Raw genomic sequence first — 19998 nt, 5'->3', positions numbered from 1 at the left:
AGGGAACTATGGAGCTTAAAGCAGATGAGTTCAGAAGGCTGAAGTAAGGCAACATGAGTGTGAATGAATACATTCGCAAGTTCATTGAGCTATCACGTTATGCACCAGAAGAAGTCTCAACTAACAAGAAGAAGTAGAACATGTTCAAGAAATGGCTTGAAAGCAACTTGAAGGCACCATGCAGTTCAGGACTCTAGCCTCTACTCCACACCAACCGAACCCTTCCTACCGCAGCCAGAGCAACATCAAAACTCAGCAGAATAGTGGTAGCCAAGTGACCAATACAAGCAAAGCATGTTTCAACTATGGTGAGACAGGGCACTTCTTCACCAACTGCCCCCACAAGGCCAGGCAAGCAGTATCTGTCCAATCCAACACTATGAATAGACCCTGACCCACAATGTATGGGCCAGCTGTGGAGCCCCTCACGTCCCCAACCAGTTAGCAAGGTTGCAGTAGTCCTTCAGGCGAGCGCCCATCAACCACATTCACGCGTAGGAAGCTCAGGATGCACCTGGAGTTGTGCTTGGTGATTTTTTAGTTGGGTATGTACTTACAACAGTAATGTTTGATTCTGGACCATCACACTGTTTCATATCATCAAGTTTTGTGACAAAGTATGCTATACCTACAATGTTATTTAAAAACCGTCTGATAACTAGATCACCTGGAGCTACATTAAGTGTCATTTGGGATATTCTCAGGTAAGGATCACTCTAAGTGGAGTAGTATTCCTAGCAGACCTAGTGGTGCTTAAATCCCAAAAGATAAATGTAATCCTTGGGATCAACTAGTTAACCTAACATGATGGCACCATAGCTTGTGTAATTATAACAATGACCCTGACCTATCATGAAGGGACGCGAGTAACCTGCCATACACTTGGGAGTAAACCAGACTCTATGATGTATAATCTAGAGTCTAAGACTCTAGAAGAAGTGCCAGTGGTTGATGAGTACCCAGATGTCTTTCTATAGGAATTGCCGGGTATGCCACTAGACATGAATATTGAGTTTACCATTGATCTCATCCCCAGGATAGCCCCCATAGCCAAGAGGTCTTATCGCATAGCAGCCAGAGAGCTAGCCGAGCTAAAGGAACAGTTGAGGAAACTCCAACATAAAGGATATATCAGACCCAGTTCATCACCATTGGGATCTCCAATTCTCTTTGTCAAGAAGAAAGATGGAAGCATGAGATTGAGTGCGGATTATCGATCCCTAAATGAAATAACCATCAAGAACAAGTACCCTTTGTCGAGAATAGATGATCTCTATGACCAGCTAAATGGAGACAAGTATTTCTCCAAGATCGACTTAAGATTATATTACTACCAGCTAAAGATACGCGAAGCATACATCCCAAAAATAGCTTTTGTGACAAGATATGGATAATATGAGTTTACAATGATGTCCTTCAGTTTAACGAATGCACCTGCATACTTCATGAACCCCATGAATAAAGTGTTCACGGAAGAATTAGACCGGTTTGTTGTTGTCTTCATTGACGACATACTGATCTATTCTAAAAATGCCCAAGAGCATGAGCAGCATCTAAAAGTGATTTTCGAAAAGCTCAGAGCCCATAAGCTGTATGCCAAGTTCAGCAAGTGTGAGTTCTAGCTAGAGAATGTTGCTTTTCTTGGCCATATCCTGATAGAAGAAGGAGTTGTTGTAGACCCCGAGAAGGTAAAAGTTGTCGCCCATTGGTCACAACAAACCAATGTGTCTAAGATGAAAAGCTTTCTTGGATTAGCGGGATATTACCACCGATTCATTGAAGGGTTCTCCAAGATAGCTAGACCTATGACCGAGCTATTCAAGAAAGAAAAGAAGTTTGAATGAACCCAATCATATGAAAAGAGCTTTCAGGAGTTAAAGGATAAACTGACAACTGCCTATGTGCTTGTCTTACCTAACATCCACCAAGACTTTGTGGTTTACTCTGACGCATCAAGGCGATGGCAGGGTAGTAGCATATGCCTCTTGGCAGCTCAAACCCTATGAGTAGAACTACCCGACCTATGACTTGGAGCTAGCAACAGTGGTACATGCCCTCAAGATTTGGAGGCATTACCTGATTGGAAACAAATGTGAAATTTGTATGAACCATAAGAGTCTGAAATACATCTTCACTCAACCAGACATGAATCAAAGACAAAGAAGATGATTAGAATTAATTAAGGATTATGACCTAGAGATACATTATCACATAGGCAAGGCTAATGTTGTGGCAGATACCTTAAGCTGAAAAGCTTACTATCATCAACGAGAGGCCCAAAGGGTCCCACAACAAACAGAAATACATAAACTGAATCTGTAGATAGTACCTTAAGCATATCTCCATAACTTGAGTGTAAAACCTACTCTGGATGAACAAGTTAAGCAAGCCCAGCACAAGGATCAAGAATTGATAAAGATCCAATAGCATACAGGGGAAGATAAGGCCCCAAATTTCATAGTAGATGAAGATAAAGTCATATGGTATAAAGATAGGCTTTGTGTGCCCCAGGAAGAGAAATTTCAGAAAGTAATCCTGGATGAAGCCCACAACTTAGCATACTCCATCCACCTAGGTGTCACAAAGATGTACATGGACCTAAAAGGAAAATACTGGTGGAATGAGATGAAGGCAGACACAGCCAAGTTCATTGCCTAGTGCGACACCTACCAGAGAGTCAAGGCAGAACACCAAAAACCTACTGGTTTACTTCAACCCCTACCAATCTCTATGTGGAAATGGGATGAAGTAGGCATGGATTTCATAGTCGAACTCCCCAAGACAAAGAAGGAAAATACCTCAGTATGGGTAATAGTGGACCGCGTCACCAAGGTTGTTGTCGGAGGGTGAACTCCTAAAGCAGGGATCCGGAGTGACCCCCTTTGAGATTCGGACGGGGGATGATTCTGAATCTGTTTGCGGGTGAAGTAAATGGGCGTAAATGCGATGGCAGGTGGAATAGAATGATCTAATGCAGAATGCAGTAAATGCACTTGAGGTTTTTAGACAGATTCGGGCCGCATTGAGCGTAATACCCTACTCTTGTGTGGATGCTATAAATGCCCTGAGAATGTCCCTCAGGGATGTTGCTGGTTACAAGAATGTTTGTCTATCCTAGAGCTTTGGGCTCCTTGTTCTTCGGTGGTCTCAGCTTCTGTGCTTGTACTGAACCTCTGCCTTAGATCTTCGTCCGAGAGTCAGAGTGTCTCAGTGTCTGTGCTCAAGAGTTCGTCCTTATCTGTGCCCACCGGCTCTCTTAAATACTCGCCGGCGGTAGCGTGCCCCGAAAGATATGGCACGAGTTCCAAGACGCCATAAATGGAAAAGCTGTCATCATGGGCTGCTGCACGAAGTGACGGGGAGGTTGAAAACGCGCCTCCCACCCCGCCCGGTCTCGGTCGTCATGATGCGCTCTGCAACGGGTGCTGCGGAGAGGGCCCACCGAGCAACCACAGAGTGGCCCGGCGTGCCCGCTCGGTCTTGTACGCCTGACACAGCAGGGCAGCAGGCGGGACGCCTTGGGCCTTGCGATGCTATCCCGAGGCGCGCCGGATGACGCGGGATGGGACCCATGCATTAAATATCCCCACGCCCTCCTGCCAGGATGTGGCAGGGACTGATACCGAGCGTGGCTGGAGCAGTTGGAAGTGACAGGCCACGCGTCCTCTTAAATACGGTATCGGGCCTTTCACTGGCTGACACCTCACCGCTGGACCTCTGTGGGGGCCACCGGCGAAGGACTTCTTGGGCCGTCAAGGAACCGAGTGCTCGGGGGTCACTGTTCACATCCCCGAGCACTCTCTCCCGGAAACACCCTTTCTTGGTCCTCGGGGAACCGAGTGGTCGAGGGTCACTGTTCATGGCCCCGAGCACTCTCTCCCGGAATTGACTGTTCAGATCCTCGGGGAACCGAGTGCTCGGGGGCCGCTATTCGCAGCCCCGAGCACTCTCTCCCGGGACAACCTTCCTTGGGTCCTCAGGGTACTCGGGTGCTCGGGGGCCACTGTTCGCAGCCCCGAGCACACCCTTCCCGGTACTCGGCTTTTCCGGTCGTCGGGGGACTTGGGTGCTCGGGGGCCACTGTTCATGACCCCGAGCACTCTCTTTCCGGCACTTGGTCTTCGCGGATCATCGGGAAACTCGGGTACTCGGGGACCACTGTTCATGACCCCGAGCACCCCCCCGGGACTTAGTCTTTTCGTACTTCGCAGAGATGATCTCCGCGGGAGGGCGCCACGTGGTAAATTGCTGACCTGGCCTCGGGATTCGGGGACCCCTGGTTCCTGATTCACCGACAGTTGCTCACTTCATACCTGTACAGAAAAACTATGGTGGAGATAAGCTAGCTCAGTTGTACATCGACAATATAGTAAAGAAACATGGAATCCCTAGCAGGATTATCTCTGACAGGGGTACTCAATTCACCTCAAGGTTCTAGAAGAGTCTGCATGCAGCAATAGGAACCAAGTTACACTACAGCATTTCCTACCACCCGTAGACCGATGGCCAAATCAGAAGTGTCAACCAGATCCTAGAAGACAAGTTAAGAGCATTTTCCCTAACCTATGGAAAGGATTGGGAGAAAAGTTTGGTCTATGCAGAATTCTCATACAATAACAGCTACCAAGTCAGCTTAAAGATGTCCCCTTTTGAATATCTGTATGGCTGAAAGTGTAGAACACCTTTAATGTGGTCAGAAGTTGGGAAATGTATCCTACTTGGACCTTCCCTCATCAAAGAAGCAGAAGACCAAGTCACAGAAATAAGAGAAATGTTGAAGACAGCTCAATCCCATCAGCAGAGCTATGCAGACAAAAGAAGAAGAAACCTGGACTTCAAGGTTGGAGAGTATGTGTACCTTAAGGTCTCACCAATACAGGGAACCCGAAAGTTACGAGTTCGTGGAATGTTGACTCCCCAGTATATAGGACCTTACCAAGTTCTGAGAAAAGTTTGTGTAGTGGCCTACTAGATACAGCTACCGCAGGAGTTAGCAGATGTACATAATATCTTCCACATCTCCCAGTTGAAGAAGTGTCTGAGGGTACCAGAAGAGCATGTCACCATGGAAACATTGGATCTACAGGACAACCTCCGGTACCAGGAAGTTCCAGTGAAGATCTTGGATGTTGTCGCCCGGCAGATGAGAGGATCAGCAGTACGTCTATGCCAAGTGCAGTGGAGCAGACACATCGAAGTAGAAGCCACGTGGGAACGAGAAGATGCCTTGAGAAAAGAGTTTCCCTTTCTGTTTGTAGAGGAGCCTGAATCTCGAGGGCGAGATTCTTTGTAAGTCGGGTAGGTTTGTAACATCCCATTTTTCAAAAATATCGAATTTCAAAATTTGTTCAAAAGAAATCAGTTCAAAACATTTCCAAATCAATTCCAAAAGTCAAAACCCATTTTCCTTTTCTTCTCAGACTCAATCCATCTTTTTCTCCGAGGGTCAGAGGAACCCCATCAGCTGCGGGTGGTAGATCAAGCTTCTCCGTTGTCCGTGAGCTTGCAGATGCAGTCATGGCCCCCAGGGTTCAAGATGCTTCAGCTTCTCCTAATGGTGAGACTGACCCGAAGGAGTTCATGATGAGCTTTGAGGCTGTAATAGAATCCACCAGGGATGGGGGGACAAAGCCACTATGGCTAAGGCTTTCATCCCAGCCATTAAGGGAATCGTGCTATCGTGGTACACCTCTCTTCTAGTGAGAATAATATTCTCCTGGGAGCAACTTCAGGAGGCGCTTTTCTTGCACTTTCAGGGCAATTACGCGACCCCAGTCACTGTGGGAGATCTGTTTGCAATAAAACATAGGGAGGGTGAGATCTTGAAATAATTCACTCGGTGTTTCATGCGAGTGAAGTGCCATGTGAAGGGCCTCAGTGACAATACCGTGAAAGATGCTACATGGCAAGGCCTCCGGCCAGGGGCCTTGGCCTCACTCCTAGAACAGAAGCCAATCAAGGATGTGGATAAGTTGTTTACCAAGATGGAAGGGTATTTGAGGGCTGAAGAGGATAAACTTTGGAGGCATACCAATAGGCTGACCTCTAAGACCCGAAGCTATAGGACACACGAGGACAAAGCATCTCACGGAAGGGGAAGGAAGAGCATCCGAGGGAAACCCACCGATCCTCGAACAAGCACAAGGCCCATCACCATCATTTTCACCAGCCGAGGGGCCATAAGTGAACAATGCACAACATCGAGGAGAGCTAGGATAGAAGCAAGCCAAGAGGAGGGTTCTCGACAATGGTTCAGGGTCACGATTTTGGGTGGCCCCGACAACTATACTGTGTGGTACATGGCAACGAAGCGGGCCACAGGACCAAGTTGTGTCCTCATGTAATGGCCCTAAAGGAGGGGCTAAACCGGCAATCCTCCAGACCTCCAAGCTCAGGGTCCTCACATGACCCTCAAACAGTGCATCAACCCTTGTGTACTCACATCCACACTACTACCCCACAGCGTGGACCAAAGCTCCAACCTCGTATCACTCGTAGACACCTGAATTGTTGCTGCCCCCACCTAGGATGGCTATCGAAGCCCCTCCTAATAGGGTGAGGTCCATCCAGAATGTGGAAGGGCTAGAAGCGTGATATTGGCCATCTCCAAGGGTGCCAACTACGATTTCAATTCCCAGAGGCAGCGAAAGGAGTATGTGTGCCAGGTCAACCATGTGGGAACCAGTTCCCCAATGATTAAGTTTTGATGATCACACCAGCTGATTACCTTCTCTTAGGAAGATCTCCGAGTTCACGATTATCCTCATATGGACACCTTCGTTATTTCTATGGATATGTCTGGATCAGAGATACGCAGGGTGCTGATTGACGAACGGAGTTCTACTGATCTCTTGTTCGCATAAGCCTTTGACTTGATGGGGATTCCTAGGAACCCCGTTACAAGGTTTTGGGGGGATGCTCGTTGAAGCTCTTGGAAGGATCTCGCTCCCAATGTCCTTCGGCGAGGGGAGAGGAGTTCGAACAAAGGATATCATCTTTGATGTGGTGGATGTACCTTACTAGTACAATGCCATCTTCGGGCAAGGGATGCGGTCCAAGTTTGACGCAGTAGTGCATCACAATTATCTATGCATGAAGATGTCTGGCCTGGAGGGTGTCATATCCGTCTAGGGGGATCAAAGTATGGCCCGCAGGATAGAGCATCGCTATGCTCTAGGTCAGCGAAAGGTGCACATGCTATCTGAGGCTGACACAAAGGAACACCCGAGCACGCTACTAAGAGCCATGCCTGAAAGCGTCAGCAAGAAGATCCCACTGCGCCCAGAGGATGAAGGCCAGTGCATGCATATAGATTCGGGGTTGCCACCCGAACAAGAAATGATGTTGTTTCCCACCCTTCGGGCTAATGAAGACATATTCGCATGGTCACCCCGGGACCTTCTAGGAGTGCCAAGAAAACTAATATAGCACTACTTGAATGTGATCCTGAAAGTAAAACTAAGGAAGCAGAAGCTTCGAAAGATGTCTATTGATCGCTAGGAGGTTACGAAGGAGGAGGTCAAGAAACTTCTTGAGGTGGGTGTGATTTGTGAGGTCATGCATCTGGAATGGTTGACGAACCCCATGCTAGTGAAGAAGTACAATGGTAAGTGACGCATGTGTGTGGATTTCACCGATCTAAAAAAGGCATGGCCAAAGGATGACTTTCCATTAGCCAAAATAGACCAACTGGTTGATGCCATCGTCGGATTAGAATATATGAGCTTCCTTGATGCCTATTCCAGGTACCATCAGGTTTGGATGTTCAAAGAGGATGAGGCAAAAACGAGCTTCATCTCACCCTCAGGGACCTATTTCTATATTCAGATGTCTTTCGGCCTACACAATGCTAGAGCTACCTTCACAAGGTTAGTGAGCGAAGTACTTCATACCTAGCTGGACCACAATGTAGCTGCATATGTTGATGACATTGTTGTCCGAAGTCGATGCAAGGGGACCGTGTGGATGACATAGAGGAGAATTTATAAATCTTTAGAAGGCAGGTCTGTGGCTGGATCCAGAAAAGTGTGTTTTTGGTGATTGCTCGGGCCAGTTGCTAGGATGCTTGGTGTCTCACCGAGGCATCAAAGCAAACTCAGAGAAAATTCAAGTCATCATCGACATGAAGCCTCTGAGGTCTATCAAGGACACACAACGTTTGGTGGGGAGGATGAACTCACTAAACTGTTTCATCACCCGGTATGCGGAGAAGAGCATGCCATTTCTCCAGACTCTTTGAGGGTAGGACCCCTTCAGATGGACGAACGAGCAACAGGGGGCCTTTGAAGCCCTGAAAAGCTATATGTAAATTAACACCTCTGGCCAACCTGGAGTTTGGAAGTGGATTGCTACTATACATAGCTGTGTCACCCTCGATGGTAAGTGTTGTTTTGGTTTGGGAGAAGAAGGGTGAAGAGGGCCTTCAGCAGGTACCGGTCTATTTCGTCTCTGAGGCATTGAATGGCGCAAAGGAACGGTACTCCGAAATTGAGACAATGGCCTATGCAGTGGTCGTGGCATCTTAGAACCTATTTCACGACTCACCCCATCATGGTTCCGACCTCGCACCCCCTGAAGGATGTCTTATCAAACCGTGAATCCATCGGGCACATCAGTAATTGGGTTGTTGAACTCTCCCAGCTATGTGTCACTTTCATGGCCCGCACAGCCATTCAATGGCAAGCAATGGCAGACTTCTTCGCCGACTAGAAGCCCAGAGCAAAGGAGTTGGAAGAACCATAGCAAAGGATATTTACCATACACACTGATGGAGCCTGGGGACTCTCGGGTGTAGGCACAATAGCGGTACTCACATCGGCCGAAGGGTTGAAGCTGTTTTATGTGGCCAAGCTTCGTTTCAATGCCACCAACAATATGACAAAATATGAGGTTGTTCTGTTGGGTCTACAAAAGGCGAGGGCCCTCAGAGCTAAGCATGCAGTAGTAAATACGGACTCATAGCTTGAGGCATGCTAGGTAGATAAGACTTACCAAGCAAGAACCCAGAGCTAGCTAGATACTTTCAGATAGTAGTTAAGATGCAGAGGTACTTCATAGGTTTGATGCTGAAGTCCATACCAAGGGGGAGAACCAGGAGGTGAATGCCCTTGTGAAGGCCACAATCCAAGGCACTCCAACATATGAAGTCTTCTTCAAAGTCCTCAAGACCCCAACAGTAGAAAAGAATGAAGTACCAACTGATCTTGCTGTGATCGAAGAACAAGACTAGTGGGAACCCTTGATGTTATACCTTCATGGGTAGGTGCTGCCCGAAGACGATGTGGCAGCAAGAAGGATCTCTAGCTGAGCACAAAACTATCTAATCATTGAAGGAGTACTCTACAAGGGGGGAATTTGTGCACCCTTGCTTTGATGTGTTTGGCTGAAGGCGCTAAGCTCCTTAAACAAATACATCATGGATTGTGCAGATCTCACGCAGGCCCGAGGGCTCTTGTGGTGAAGACATTCCGACGAGGCTTCTACTGGCCATGGTGACTTCGGATGCGGAGGCCCTAGTCCGCTGATGCCCGGGATGTCAGTGGATGGGAAGGTAGTCGCACGTTCAGCAAAATCCTCTCCAGCCTATTCCCCCAGTGTGGCCGCTAGCGCGATGGGAAATTGACATCATCAGTTCTTTTCCTCGAGCACTGGGGGACTTACGTTACGCAGTGGTGGCTGTAAATTATTTCTCCAAGTGGCCCGAAGCTGCTCCATTGGCCCAGATCACAGTGAAGAACATTCAATGCTTCTTGTGGCCAAAATTTTTTGTGTCGATTCGAAGTCCCTCAAGATGTGACCCTCGACAATGGGATGTAATTTGACTCCACACTATTCAGACATTTCTGTGATAGCTTGGGGACTAAACACTTCGCGTCGATGAGCCATCCGTAGTCCAATGCGGCAGTCGAGAGGGACAACAGAGGCATCTCAACAGCGGTAGCCAAGCGGCTGATACGGCTACCTAAGGGAAAATGGGTGGAGGAATTGCCGAAGGTTCTGTGATCTCTCTGCACAATCTCTCTTACAATCGCCAAGTGAGATCCCATTCAATCGCCCTTCCGCTGAGTATGCAGGTAATATTTTTTTCTAGGATTCACGATTCTCCGCACCATGCACTGTCACATGGAGCGACGTGGGCATACAACCATGCCTAGCCAAGAAAGAACATATCGTGGACGAGCAGAAGATCATCGACGACTCCCCATACATGCCTTCGCCTCTTCAAAAAAGATCATCGATGGCTTTCTGCTCCATCGACCCGTGTTGATCCATGGGCCAGTGCCCCCAAGAGGAGCAGGAGCGTGATGCTAGACCGGCGTTCAACAGCGCCCACAGTGGAGCCCAGCCAGTAGCATATGCGTAGTGAAAAGAGATATACGAGGTAAAATATCACTTTCTTTCCTAATTTTAATTGAATTTTCCCTATAAATATAAGGATGATTAAGGAATCAGAATTGAGAAGTAGCACTTTCTTCTAATTACAAAGGTATAAGACATTGCATCAGAGACGATACAACCTTGCTAGAGCCGTTTATGCGTATAATGATGCAGGAGCGACACATCTAAAATACAGCTGCCTTTTTATCATGCATCTAAAATACAGCACCAACAAGATATTTTGGTGATTTATCATGCATCTAAAATAACGCATTTCATTCTTTGTTGTGTCATACATGTATTTAGTAGGAACACACACAATCAAGGATGACTAACATGGTGTATTTCCCTACAAATAATTCAGAACCTTATTGTTATCATTGTAATAAATGAAAAATTGGATTGTATGTGACTAGCCATTTTCAATAAACATATGTATTATCATATAAATATCTCTTTAAAATATTAGTCATCTTCATGTATTTATGTTTTTTTGTTGATTGTAATTATATTACCATCATGATACATTCTTCGTTTGGTTTAGATCACGTGTGCAAGCTTACTAAGTAATCAACAATGTTGACGGCTTAACACAGAATGTAATATGAAGTGGCATGATAATTAAGGAAGCGAGAGCTATGTCACATGCAAGTGGACCAATTTGAGAATATGAGAAATGTCAAAACTACCCTCGACAGCGGATAAAGCGCGCCGAATCAGCCGTAGGCGGCCTTTTGGTGAGTTAGCATGTGCAGAATCTCTTTTCTACCTTGTTTGTTTATGGAAGTTAGAAAGATTTTTTAAATAATATTATTTTATTAGAAAATTTTAAAAATAATACTTTAAAATCCGATATTTACAGAAATACGTACATGTCTGACACGTGAATTGTTAACTAGAGACCTATCGGATTATTTGTCCCATAGACGATATTAAAAAAATTATAATTTATTCATATGATCTCAGATAGAGATGATCTTTATATAAAAATTATACCTATAAAAATTTATCCCACTGACTATTCTATAAATATCGGATTTTAGGTATTATTTTTGTAATTTTTCAAATTAATATTATTTTAAAAAATCCGTGGTATGGCAAGGGCTGTGGTAATTGATTGACGTGGACTTGGGTTGCAACGGTGAAACGTTGGAAGCGCGATATGGAGATGATGACACCATGCGCTTTGATGCTCCTTGCCTTTCAAGGGTGCATGCAGCCCTCTCCCCCTCACTGCGCCATTCATCTCTCTGTTCTTGTGCTAGGGACGAGCGGCAGGAGATCCACTTGAATGGTTCAATACAAGCTAGTGCACTCATTGGAGACATAAGCGGCAATATAGTCAGGGGTAGAAAAGACTTTTCATTCGTATGTAAAGAGCTTAGATTGATGCTAAGTTAATTCGGTTGTTACACAAGTAATAACAAAGCTTAGATTGATGCTAAGTTAATTCGGTTGTTACACAAATAATAACAAAGCTTAGATTGATGCAAGGTTATTGCTTTATGTAAGCTAAAATAGCTAATAGGTTATTAATGCAATTCAACAAGGTGTTAAGTTGGAAGCCAAAGTTTATCATTTTGATGCACATAGCTGTAGCCAAAGCTTATCACTGTTTACCACAATTCCTGTATGCAAAATTGATCCAGTTTAGATTGATGCCAATGAGTTAGGAATGCTAGAATTATTCCCGCCTGTGTCCCTCACTTCACAAAGCACGATAAAATCGTTACAGTTGTCACTTACACAAGCTTAGTTAGAGCATCTACATTAAGTGTTTAGAGGATGTGTTTATGGAGAAAAAACCAAAAAAATTTCTCACCTGCACTAGTGCAAATGCTTAGACGGAAGGCAATACGGTTCCTTAAGCAATATTGTTTATATTAGTATTAACAAAATAGATAATTATATTTAGTACCTATAATTTTTGTTTACATAAAAAATTATAATTTTTATAAATATTTAACATTTTTTCCTTAAGCAGCGTTGTTCATGCGGCGTCAATTTACTTCGACACAATTTGGCGAGGCCTAAAACACATGGACAGGGGTAAAACAGGAATATTTCAAGAGCAACAAAACTACTCGCAACAAACCTGCGACACAATCGCCACCAACCAGGCAACTCTTGCGCGACTTTTGTACCTAACCCCTCGAAGAAATAACCGTATTGCAAACCCACCCCTACGTCGGCTTCCTTCCCTCCAGATTGTCTATCCGAAGCCGCAAACGCAAACGCAGGAACGCTGCTGCTAATTTCACTCCTTTCCTTGTTTTCTTCTCTCCTCGCGCTTCTCCCCCTTAACCATTCGCCACCACCACGCCCACCTCGCCGCCATCGACCTCACCGGAACCCTAGCTAGGGCGTAGGCTTCACGACGATCGCCGGCGACACGATCGGCGCCGGGGCCTCTCCGCGAGGGGCGATCGCGGGACCGTACGCGCCGCCGCTCCCTCCGCCGGAGGCCATGTCGGGAGGCGGCTGGCCGGCGGCAGCGCAGCAGGTCGTGCAGTCGCTGCAGCGGTGCTCGCCGCTTGAGCCTGCTCGGAAGCCCTTTGCTGCTGCGCTCGGCGACTACCACCGGTTCCCCCGGCCGTCGTCACCTCCCACCGCGGCGACAGCGCCCCGGGCCGGTGGGCGCGGTGAGATCGAGGAGGGCATCGGCGTCAGGACACCGGTGATTCATCGCTTCGAGCTTACCGAGGAGCTTTACTACAGATTTGCTTGTTGTTTTTCTGGGGTTTTGGTGCCGATTTGGTGAGGTTTTGTGCGAGGTTCGAGATGTCATTTGGCGGAACACTTTCTGCGACATCTGCAGCCCACCTTCCAAATTACTTTTCTCGTGTATGTTTAGCATGAGAATTTGGGCGAAATTGTGGGCAGCTTGTTACTTTCGCCCTATAATTTGGGTAAGCTGAAAATACCGCAGCAGTGAAGCTTTCATGCACCGAAAGCGCGAGGTCTATCAGGCGTCTGGTATCGATTGCAAAGTGCATAATTAATGTAATGTGATTTGATGGCCTGCTGTGAGATTTGAGGTTTTGGATGGTGTTAAGGTTTTAATGACTAATACTACAGGTTATATTCCTTAATCGTACATAGCCGCTTGAAAGTTGCATCATATCTGTTTCCAGAGTAGGATTAGGTGCCTTGTATGGCCAGTTTAGATGTGCGTTCACTGTTGTTTCGTGTAGTTGCAAACTGCAAGGAGGAAGAAAGTCTCAGTTCAGGTGCTTCTATTATGCTATCCTTTTCTACATTCTTTTAATGCTGCAAGTAGTCATGCCATATGCTGTATATGTCTCAAACTAGAGCTTCATCTCGTCATCTCCGATGCTGGTTGCTAGAGATACAAGTTTAATTTGGTGCAATAGGGAGTCTTCATGGATCGCTGTGGATCACTGTGCTTGTTTCTGTTTATATGTTATAGTACCAAATTGGCGTGGAAACACGTGTATCTTGTATACTAGTTGGAAGAACTTTTTCTGGTTGAAAGCTCCACAAATATAGTTTTGTTAGCGTTTAGACATATTCTGAAATTTCTGAGAAGTGGAGTTTTAAGTCACTATCATTGGGTAGCCATACTATGATCACCGTTCATGTAATCAAAGCATCTATTCCGACACTGATGTAACTTTCACAAGGTTTCCCTGTATGATAAGTATAACTTATGCTCATAGTATCCTTTTTCCATTTTTTGAGGTCTTGTCAGGGTTTAGCACGCATTGCAGGTGCTACCACTTATGGCCACTAAATCATTTCCTCCTTTTATGTGCAGCTAAAAAGAAAAACTCCCTATGGAGAAAGTGATACTGCTGAGTCAACTGAATGGATGATAACCAGCCCTGTGTTCACTAAAGGAGTTGGCACTCCACCTATGACCCCAGTTTCTGGGAAAGCTGCGAGGACATACAAGTCAAAGGCTACATGCAGTAAAGCTGGACCTCAGACACCTGTATCAAATGCTGGCAAGTAGAAATTTGTTGTTCTATGATAGTGGTTATGTCAACATAATTTGTTTCTCACAACTTTTGCTTCCTTTTCCTTTGTATTTCTTTCCTCCGTTTGATAGTTGAATGCACACGCCTTTGTGTTGCAGAAGGTTCCCCTGGCAATCCACCTACTCCGGCTGGTTCTTGCCGTTATGACAGTTCATTAGGTGATCGCAGCAGTCTCATATAAAAAGTTGACTGTTATACCATTGTGGTGCTTAATAGATCTGTTATGTGCTTATTAGAAAGTTTCATACATTGTCTTGTTTCGTATCATTTCTTTTACTGACAGCTACTTATGTGTTGTTTGTTCAGCACTATTGACCAAAAAGTTCATCAATCTGCTCAAGCAAGCTCAAGATGGCATTCTTGATTTGAATAGTGCTGCAGAGATGTTAGATGTATGAAACTTTTCCTCATTTATGCTGGCATTTCTCTTCGTCGATCTTGAATCTTGATGGAAGCTTCTACATGATCTCTGAAAATTCAGGTTCAAAAGCGCCGCATGTATGACATTACAAATGTCCTTGAAGGAATTGGGTTGATAGAAAAGAAGCTGAAGAACAGAGTCCGTTGGAAGTAATTATTGTGTTCCTTCTCAGCTTACCCTTTTATGCTTGTATTTATTGTGCGACACACTAACCTCACAAATGTACAGGGGTTCGGATGACTCAGGAACTAACTTGGATAATGATATTTTGGTTCGGGAGGTACTTATTTCTGTAGATTTCTCTTTCAGTTTCATGTAATCATGTCGAAGTTATCAAACTTATGGTAAATGTATCTGTACATAGACATAATAGGATCCGAGTCTAAGCAATACTTGGTGTAATCTTCTTGCAGACAAAAGTTGAAAATCTTAATCTCCAGGAGCAAGCATTAGATGAACATATAAGGTATGTAGCTGCTGGAGGTTGCAAAACTATTGACTGCAGTTTTTATGCTGCCATTTCAAATGAGAATAGTGATATATCTGAAAATAATTCTCCTTGCAGTGAAATGCGTGAAAAGCTAAAGGAGTTCATTGAAGATGAAAGCAATCAGAGGTAATTATATTTCTTTTGTGTTGGGCTGTTGGGATGCTTGCATGTCACTGTTTAATCATGTTGCAATCCATTTTTTTTGTTATTCTTGTTTAGGTGGCTATATCTTACCGAAGATGACATCAAGGGATTGCCCTGCTTTCAGGTTTGTTCACATTTCGAAGAAATTTTGTATTGTTGATTTCCAAAATGCCATCCTATTTCTGATTATTTGGAGTTTCCTAAATACCAGTCATAACTATCTGTACTGAATTAATTCTGTCGTGAGCTCATATAGCCTTTGTCATTCTGCAGAACCAAACACTAATTGCAATAAAAGCACCTCATGGTACTTCTGTGGAAGTACCCAATCCTGATGTGGTAATGATCCAGTAAAACAATGAGTTCTCCATATACATTTCATTGTATATTTAGTTATTATTAACTATTGTATACTTTTTGTTCATTTGTTCCATCAGAAGGTTGGTGATTATTTTCAAAGGAGATACAGAATAGTAATACGGAGTACCATGGGTCCAATTGATATCTACTTGGTTAGGTAATGTTTGAATCTTCTCTCGAAGCTTGCATCTTGAAAAGTAAATTGTCTGACAAACATCCTTGCAATAGTACTAGTAAATTTGAGGAGAAAATGGAGGGAAAGCTGGCTGGTGCTGCAACACCGTCCAGAGACACAAATGTGGCAAAACATGCCACAATAGATGCCTCCAGAACAATAGAAGCTGGACAAAGGAGTGGAACCAAGGAGGTGTTGCTTGATGCTCAGCATATCGAGAGAACTCCAGATCTAAATGCTTCATATGATTTTGAAGGAGCTATGAGGAAGATTAATCCATCAGATGTTGATGTAAGTTTGATTACAATTGTATGAAGTTTAGCTTTTTTATATAAATAAACTCCTATACAAGGTGATGCAATCCATAATCATATCAGTGAACTGAGAACATCTAATTCTAACCTTTTGACTTTATCAAAAGTTTAGTCAGTTATGAAGTGCAGTGCGTACTCTTGAATTTTTCAAGTATCATGATTTCTTTTTTATCCTCGTACTTTGCATCATTGTTACTTGTGGAAGATATCTTCTGGCCCATACTTGTTGTTTCCCTTCCGCCCTATAAGATCCAAAGCACATAGTGGACTCAGTGACCCATGATCCAACTAAACTTTTGCAGAGTGATGCAGACTACTGGCTTCATGCAGATGGCGATGTAAGCATTACTGATATGTGGAGAACAGCGCGTATCCTTTTTGAAACTACTCGTAAGGTCTTATTTAAATCTCATCTACTATTAAATCTGTAAGTACTTGCAATTGCTGAATTGAAGTACTTAACTTGGTAAACAGCAGAAGTGCAGTGGGATCAGATAGACCCCAACGATTTTTTAGTTGAAGAGGTAAGCACTCCACACGCCCTCAACCAGCAGCCAGCTGCAGTGGGTGAACCTACAGCTGTGGGCTCTAACTAGGGATAACCAATAAGTTTATACAGTGCATTCTCGTCAAATCGTAATGTGAGCACAGGTAATTGAGGATGTTTTGGAACAAACCAGAGTTTGTTTTTTTGGATGGCAAATGTTCTCTGTGGGACTCGGACTCGAAGGCTGGTATCACATTCAACATACTTTCTACGGGAGGAAGGTAGTCTGGCAGTGGTTAAGATGTACATGCTGATATAGCTTTTTGTTGTGGTCTGGCGGTATGTGTTTGGTAACTTATATAGAGTATCACAGGACAATGTTCCGGTTAGGTTTTACCCTTGCACTGCCTATTCAGGTAACATTTTCCTACGTACGGTTGGTTCAGGCATGTAGCCGTCTTATTCTGCCTTGAAATGAGGCCACAATTTTGTGTACATATTCTGTCTAGGCTGGCAAGCAGTGTAGAATGTACAATTTGTGACGTGGGGCGTAACTATTGTCCTATGTCTAGCATCGTTTGCAAATCGCATGCCGAAAATTTTAAAAATCACTGCTAAACTCTGATGCAGCTGCATTATCAACCTCTAGTTTCAAATCTTCACTCATTCATTACTGCTATTTAAGATCCTGATATAACCATTCAAGTTTTACAAAAGCAGCAGAAGATTTTTTACCGGCATCTTCTTCTAGAGCACCTAAGCTTATATGCATAGACTACTTGATTCAGTAAGAACAAAACAAGCGCAAATCGAAGTGCCTATACTTCACAGGCGCATCAGTCGCCGCCCTTCCTGATCTTGCCAATCCAGCTGGCCACGACGGGCGTCAGCGCCACCGTCGGCGGGAACCTGATCGGGGACGCCGCCTTGTGCGCGGCGTAGGCCAGCGCGAACGTCCCGACCTTCCCTCCTGTCTCGCCCGTCGCGATCCCGACCTGCGACGCGCAAGAACCATATATCGTTTCAGCAGCCAGCTTGACCGAAAGAGACTTTCGGGGCAGGTCGTTTCAGCAAGGGGCTCACCTTGGCTAGCAGCTCCCGCACGTCGACGCCCGCGCTGATGAGGAAGTAGCAGAGGGTGAAGGAGACGAGCGAGAGCGAGATCGAGGTGGCCAGGTACGCGCCCCCATACTTGGCCAGGAGCTCCTTGGCCTGGTCGGTCCTCGACTTCTTCCCCTCAGCTCCCTCGCCTCCCTCCTCCTCCTCCTTGGAGCTAAATATCTGCAGCAACGCAACACAATTCGTTCAGCTCAGAAAGTGCTTCGCGCGTGAGGTTAGTTGCTGTCTCGGTGCCTCTCGCTTACTTTCCAGAGGCCGAACTCGAGGCCGTACTTCTCGGTGATCTCCTCGGCTTTCTTGGCCCGCACCTCCTTCGTCTCTTGCACGGCCGAGACCGTGAGCCTCCGGCGTGGCGGCCGGAGGGCCCGGGTGGCGAGGAAGCCGCGCTGGAGCTGATGCTGGAGCAACCCGTGGTGGCGGTGCCTGGCCGTGGGCGAGGCGAGGGTGGGAAGGAGGAGAGCCGTTGTCGCCATGGCTGGGCGGATGATTGGGTGAGAGCGGAAGCAGCAGAGCGGAGACGAGGTGGGGGAGAGGACACAGGACAAGATAGGAGAATCCGGACTGGCGTTATGCTCGGCTTGTGCTCGTGATGGACGGCTGGGATCGAGTTGGGCCCGTGCGTTTCCGGGCTGGTTTGGATGAAGCCCACGAATGGCAGCGTGAGGACGTGAGGTGGAAGCGTGGGACAAGTAGCCCATCGCTATGCCATTGAGAACGGAGCACACGCGTATCGACGCGTGATGCACGTCGGAGAGCGATTTTTTTATTTTCTAGTATAAATATTAAAAAAATATATGAAAGTGTATCCAGCTCTTATATATAGGTTTAATAATTAATAATAATATCTATAGACTAGCAATATTGTTTAGTTTGTTAGTAAGTTAATTTATAAGTGATTTATAGAGGAGATATATACATCAAGATAAATGAACTCTTACTGATGCTTATATGAAGAAAGAAAAACTCATATAAAATTGGCGATAAGCGTGAATGCTAAGTTACTTTAGAGATCAAGTAATTAAAACTATGTCATTGTCAATAGAGTTTTATAGATTAATCCGTGTGTTTTATGTTAAAGAGTGAGTTAGGGTTAGAATATGTAATAAGACATAAGTTGAACTGAAATCCAATATACCAAGAGTGAAGAACAAGATTGGACAACATATATGATAAAGTGAATTTCGTGAAGATGTCAAATACAAAGTGGTTTTCTATGGTAAGACGGTGAAGGGCAAGCAAAACTCGGCTGCGATAGACCACCCGGTGGTGAAGTGTAAGCAAATGGCTTAGCGCCAAAGGACCAAGGCGGTGATAAAGAGCGAGTGAAGACTTTGCGCCTATACCGTGCGAGGTTATGTGAAACTACTGGTGATTCACATCAGTCACATGAAGAATCAAGAAGAGATGGAGTGACAACGATATAAAAGTTGATAACCCTCTAGGTTTGAAGGAATGAAACGGTATTTAAAGTTATTCAAAGGCTCAATGTGATGCAAACGTGTTTTTATCTTAAATTGAGTATAACTATAATGCACTATTAAGAGGGATGCAACATTGAGCTATTTGTCGTGTCTCAGTGCTCAAGAATTTCTAATGAACCCAAAGTGGGAGTTCGCTTTAGGCTTAGGGCCTAACCGTTTCACCCGGATACTCTGGGTTGATCCGGATACTTTGGATTGACCCGGAGACTCTGGGTTCTAGTAGTTGTCCAGACCCTCTGAGTTGTACTCCGATCAGTGCTCTCAGTTATGCATTATAGTGTCAACCCGGAGACTTTGGGTTGACCTGGATACTCCGAGTCAGTAAAAAAACTATGTAACGGCTAGTTTTTGGGGAATAGTAAAAATAACCTATCACCCCCTACCTTGTTTGTTGCTGCTTGGGCATGAAAGAAAAACCTTCTAAATCCCAAAAAAAAACTCCCTTCTACTCCAATCTAGTATATGATTTGAGAAGAAAAGTGAGTTGGGTTCAGATATTGCAAGTTTGAGTGCAAGTGAGTGTATCTCCCATCTTGAGCACTCGAGTTCATCGACAAGAATTTCACGAAGCATTTGTTACTCTTGGAGCGTGAAGCTCCTATATGGTTAGGCGTCGCCAGCGAGCACCC

The 19998-nt window shown here is 45.1% G+C and overlaps 2 protein-coding genes across 3 annotated transcripts; one reads left to right on the top strand and one right to left on the bottom strand.

Annotated features, from left to right (window-relative positions):
• Positions 1-12559: 12559 nt before the first annotated feature.
• On the top strand, positions 12560-17269 carry LOC133888269 (transcription factor E2FA-like). Its single transcript, XM_062328442.1, has 14 exons — positions 12560-13054; positions 14156-14345; positions 14480-14536; positions 14685-14770; positions 14860-14948; positions 15028-15079; positions 15213-15265; positions 15365-15415; positions 15509-15557; positions 15707-15772; positions 15871-15950; positions 16022-16259; positions 16585-16651; positions 16757-17269. The coding sequence occupies exons 1-14, from the start codon at positions 12845-12847 to the stop codon at positions 16876-16878; spliced, it is 1410 nt and encodes a 469-aa protein (XP_062184426.1). The 5' UTR covers positions 12560-12844; the 3' UTR covers positions 16879-17269.
• On the bottom strand, positions 16197-18485 carry LOC133888268 (uncharacterized). Of its 2 annotated transcripts, XM_062328441.1 has the most exons (4): positions 18134-18485; positions 17853-18050; positions 17594-17764; positions 16197-16524 (listed from the first exon to the last, which is right to left on the bottom strand). In XM_062328441.1, exons 1-3 carry the CDS (start codon positions 18359-18361, stop codon positions 17606-17608), a joined length of 585 nt encoding a protein of 194 aa, XP_062184425.1. In that variant the 5' UTR covers positions 18362-18485; the 3' UTR covers positions 16197-16524; positions 17594-17605. The 2 variants fall into 2 exon arrangements, with proteins under 2 accessions (XP_062184425.1, XP_062184424.1); XM_062328440.1 differs by lacking the exon at positions 16197-16524 and having other exon boundaries at positions 17416-17764; positions 18134-18482.
• Between the last annotated feature and the right edge of the window lie 1513 nt (positions 18486-19998).

The sequence above is a fragment of the Phragmites australis genome, chromosome 13, assembly GCF_958298935.1.
Source record: "Phragmites australis chromosome 13, lpPhrAust1.1, whole genome shotgun sequence".
Classification (NCBI taxonomy): Eukaryota; Viridiplantae; Streptophyta; class Magnoliopsida; order Poales; family Poaceae; genus Phragmites; species Phragmites australis.
The sequence above is the reverse complement of the archived record's forward strand: the minus strand, read 5'-3'. Positions and strand labels throughout refer to the sequence as shown.

Bases quoted from the DNA above. Each gene is read 5' to 3' on its own strand.
- LOC133888269 (XM_062328442.1), top strand. From the start codon at position 12,845: ATGTCGGGAGGCGGCTGGCCGGCGGCAGCGCAGCAGGTCGTGCAGTCG. The intron at 14,949-15,027 runs GTAATTATTGTG...ACAAATGTACAG, and splicing joins AAGAACAGAGTCCGTTGGAA to GGGTTCGGATGACTCAGGAA. The intron at 15,558-15,706 runs GTTTGTTCACAT...GTCATTCTGCAG, and splicing joins AGGGATTGCCCTGCTTTCAG to AACCAAACACTAATTGCAAT.
- LOC133888268 (XM_062328441.1), bottom strand. From the start codon at position 18,361: ATGGCGACAACGGCTCTCCTCCTTCCCACCCTCGCCTCGCCCACGGCC. The intron at 18,051-18,133 runs GTAAGCGAGAGG...GCGTTGCTGCAG, and splicing joins TCGAGTTCGGCCTCTGGAAA to ATATTTAGCTCCAAGGAGGA. The intron at 17,765-17,852 runs GTGAGCCCCTTG...TGCGCGTCGCAG, and splicing joins TGCGGGAGCTGCTAGCCAAG to GTCGGGATCGCGACGGGCGA.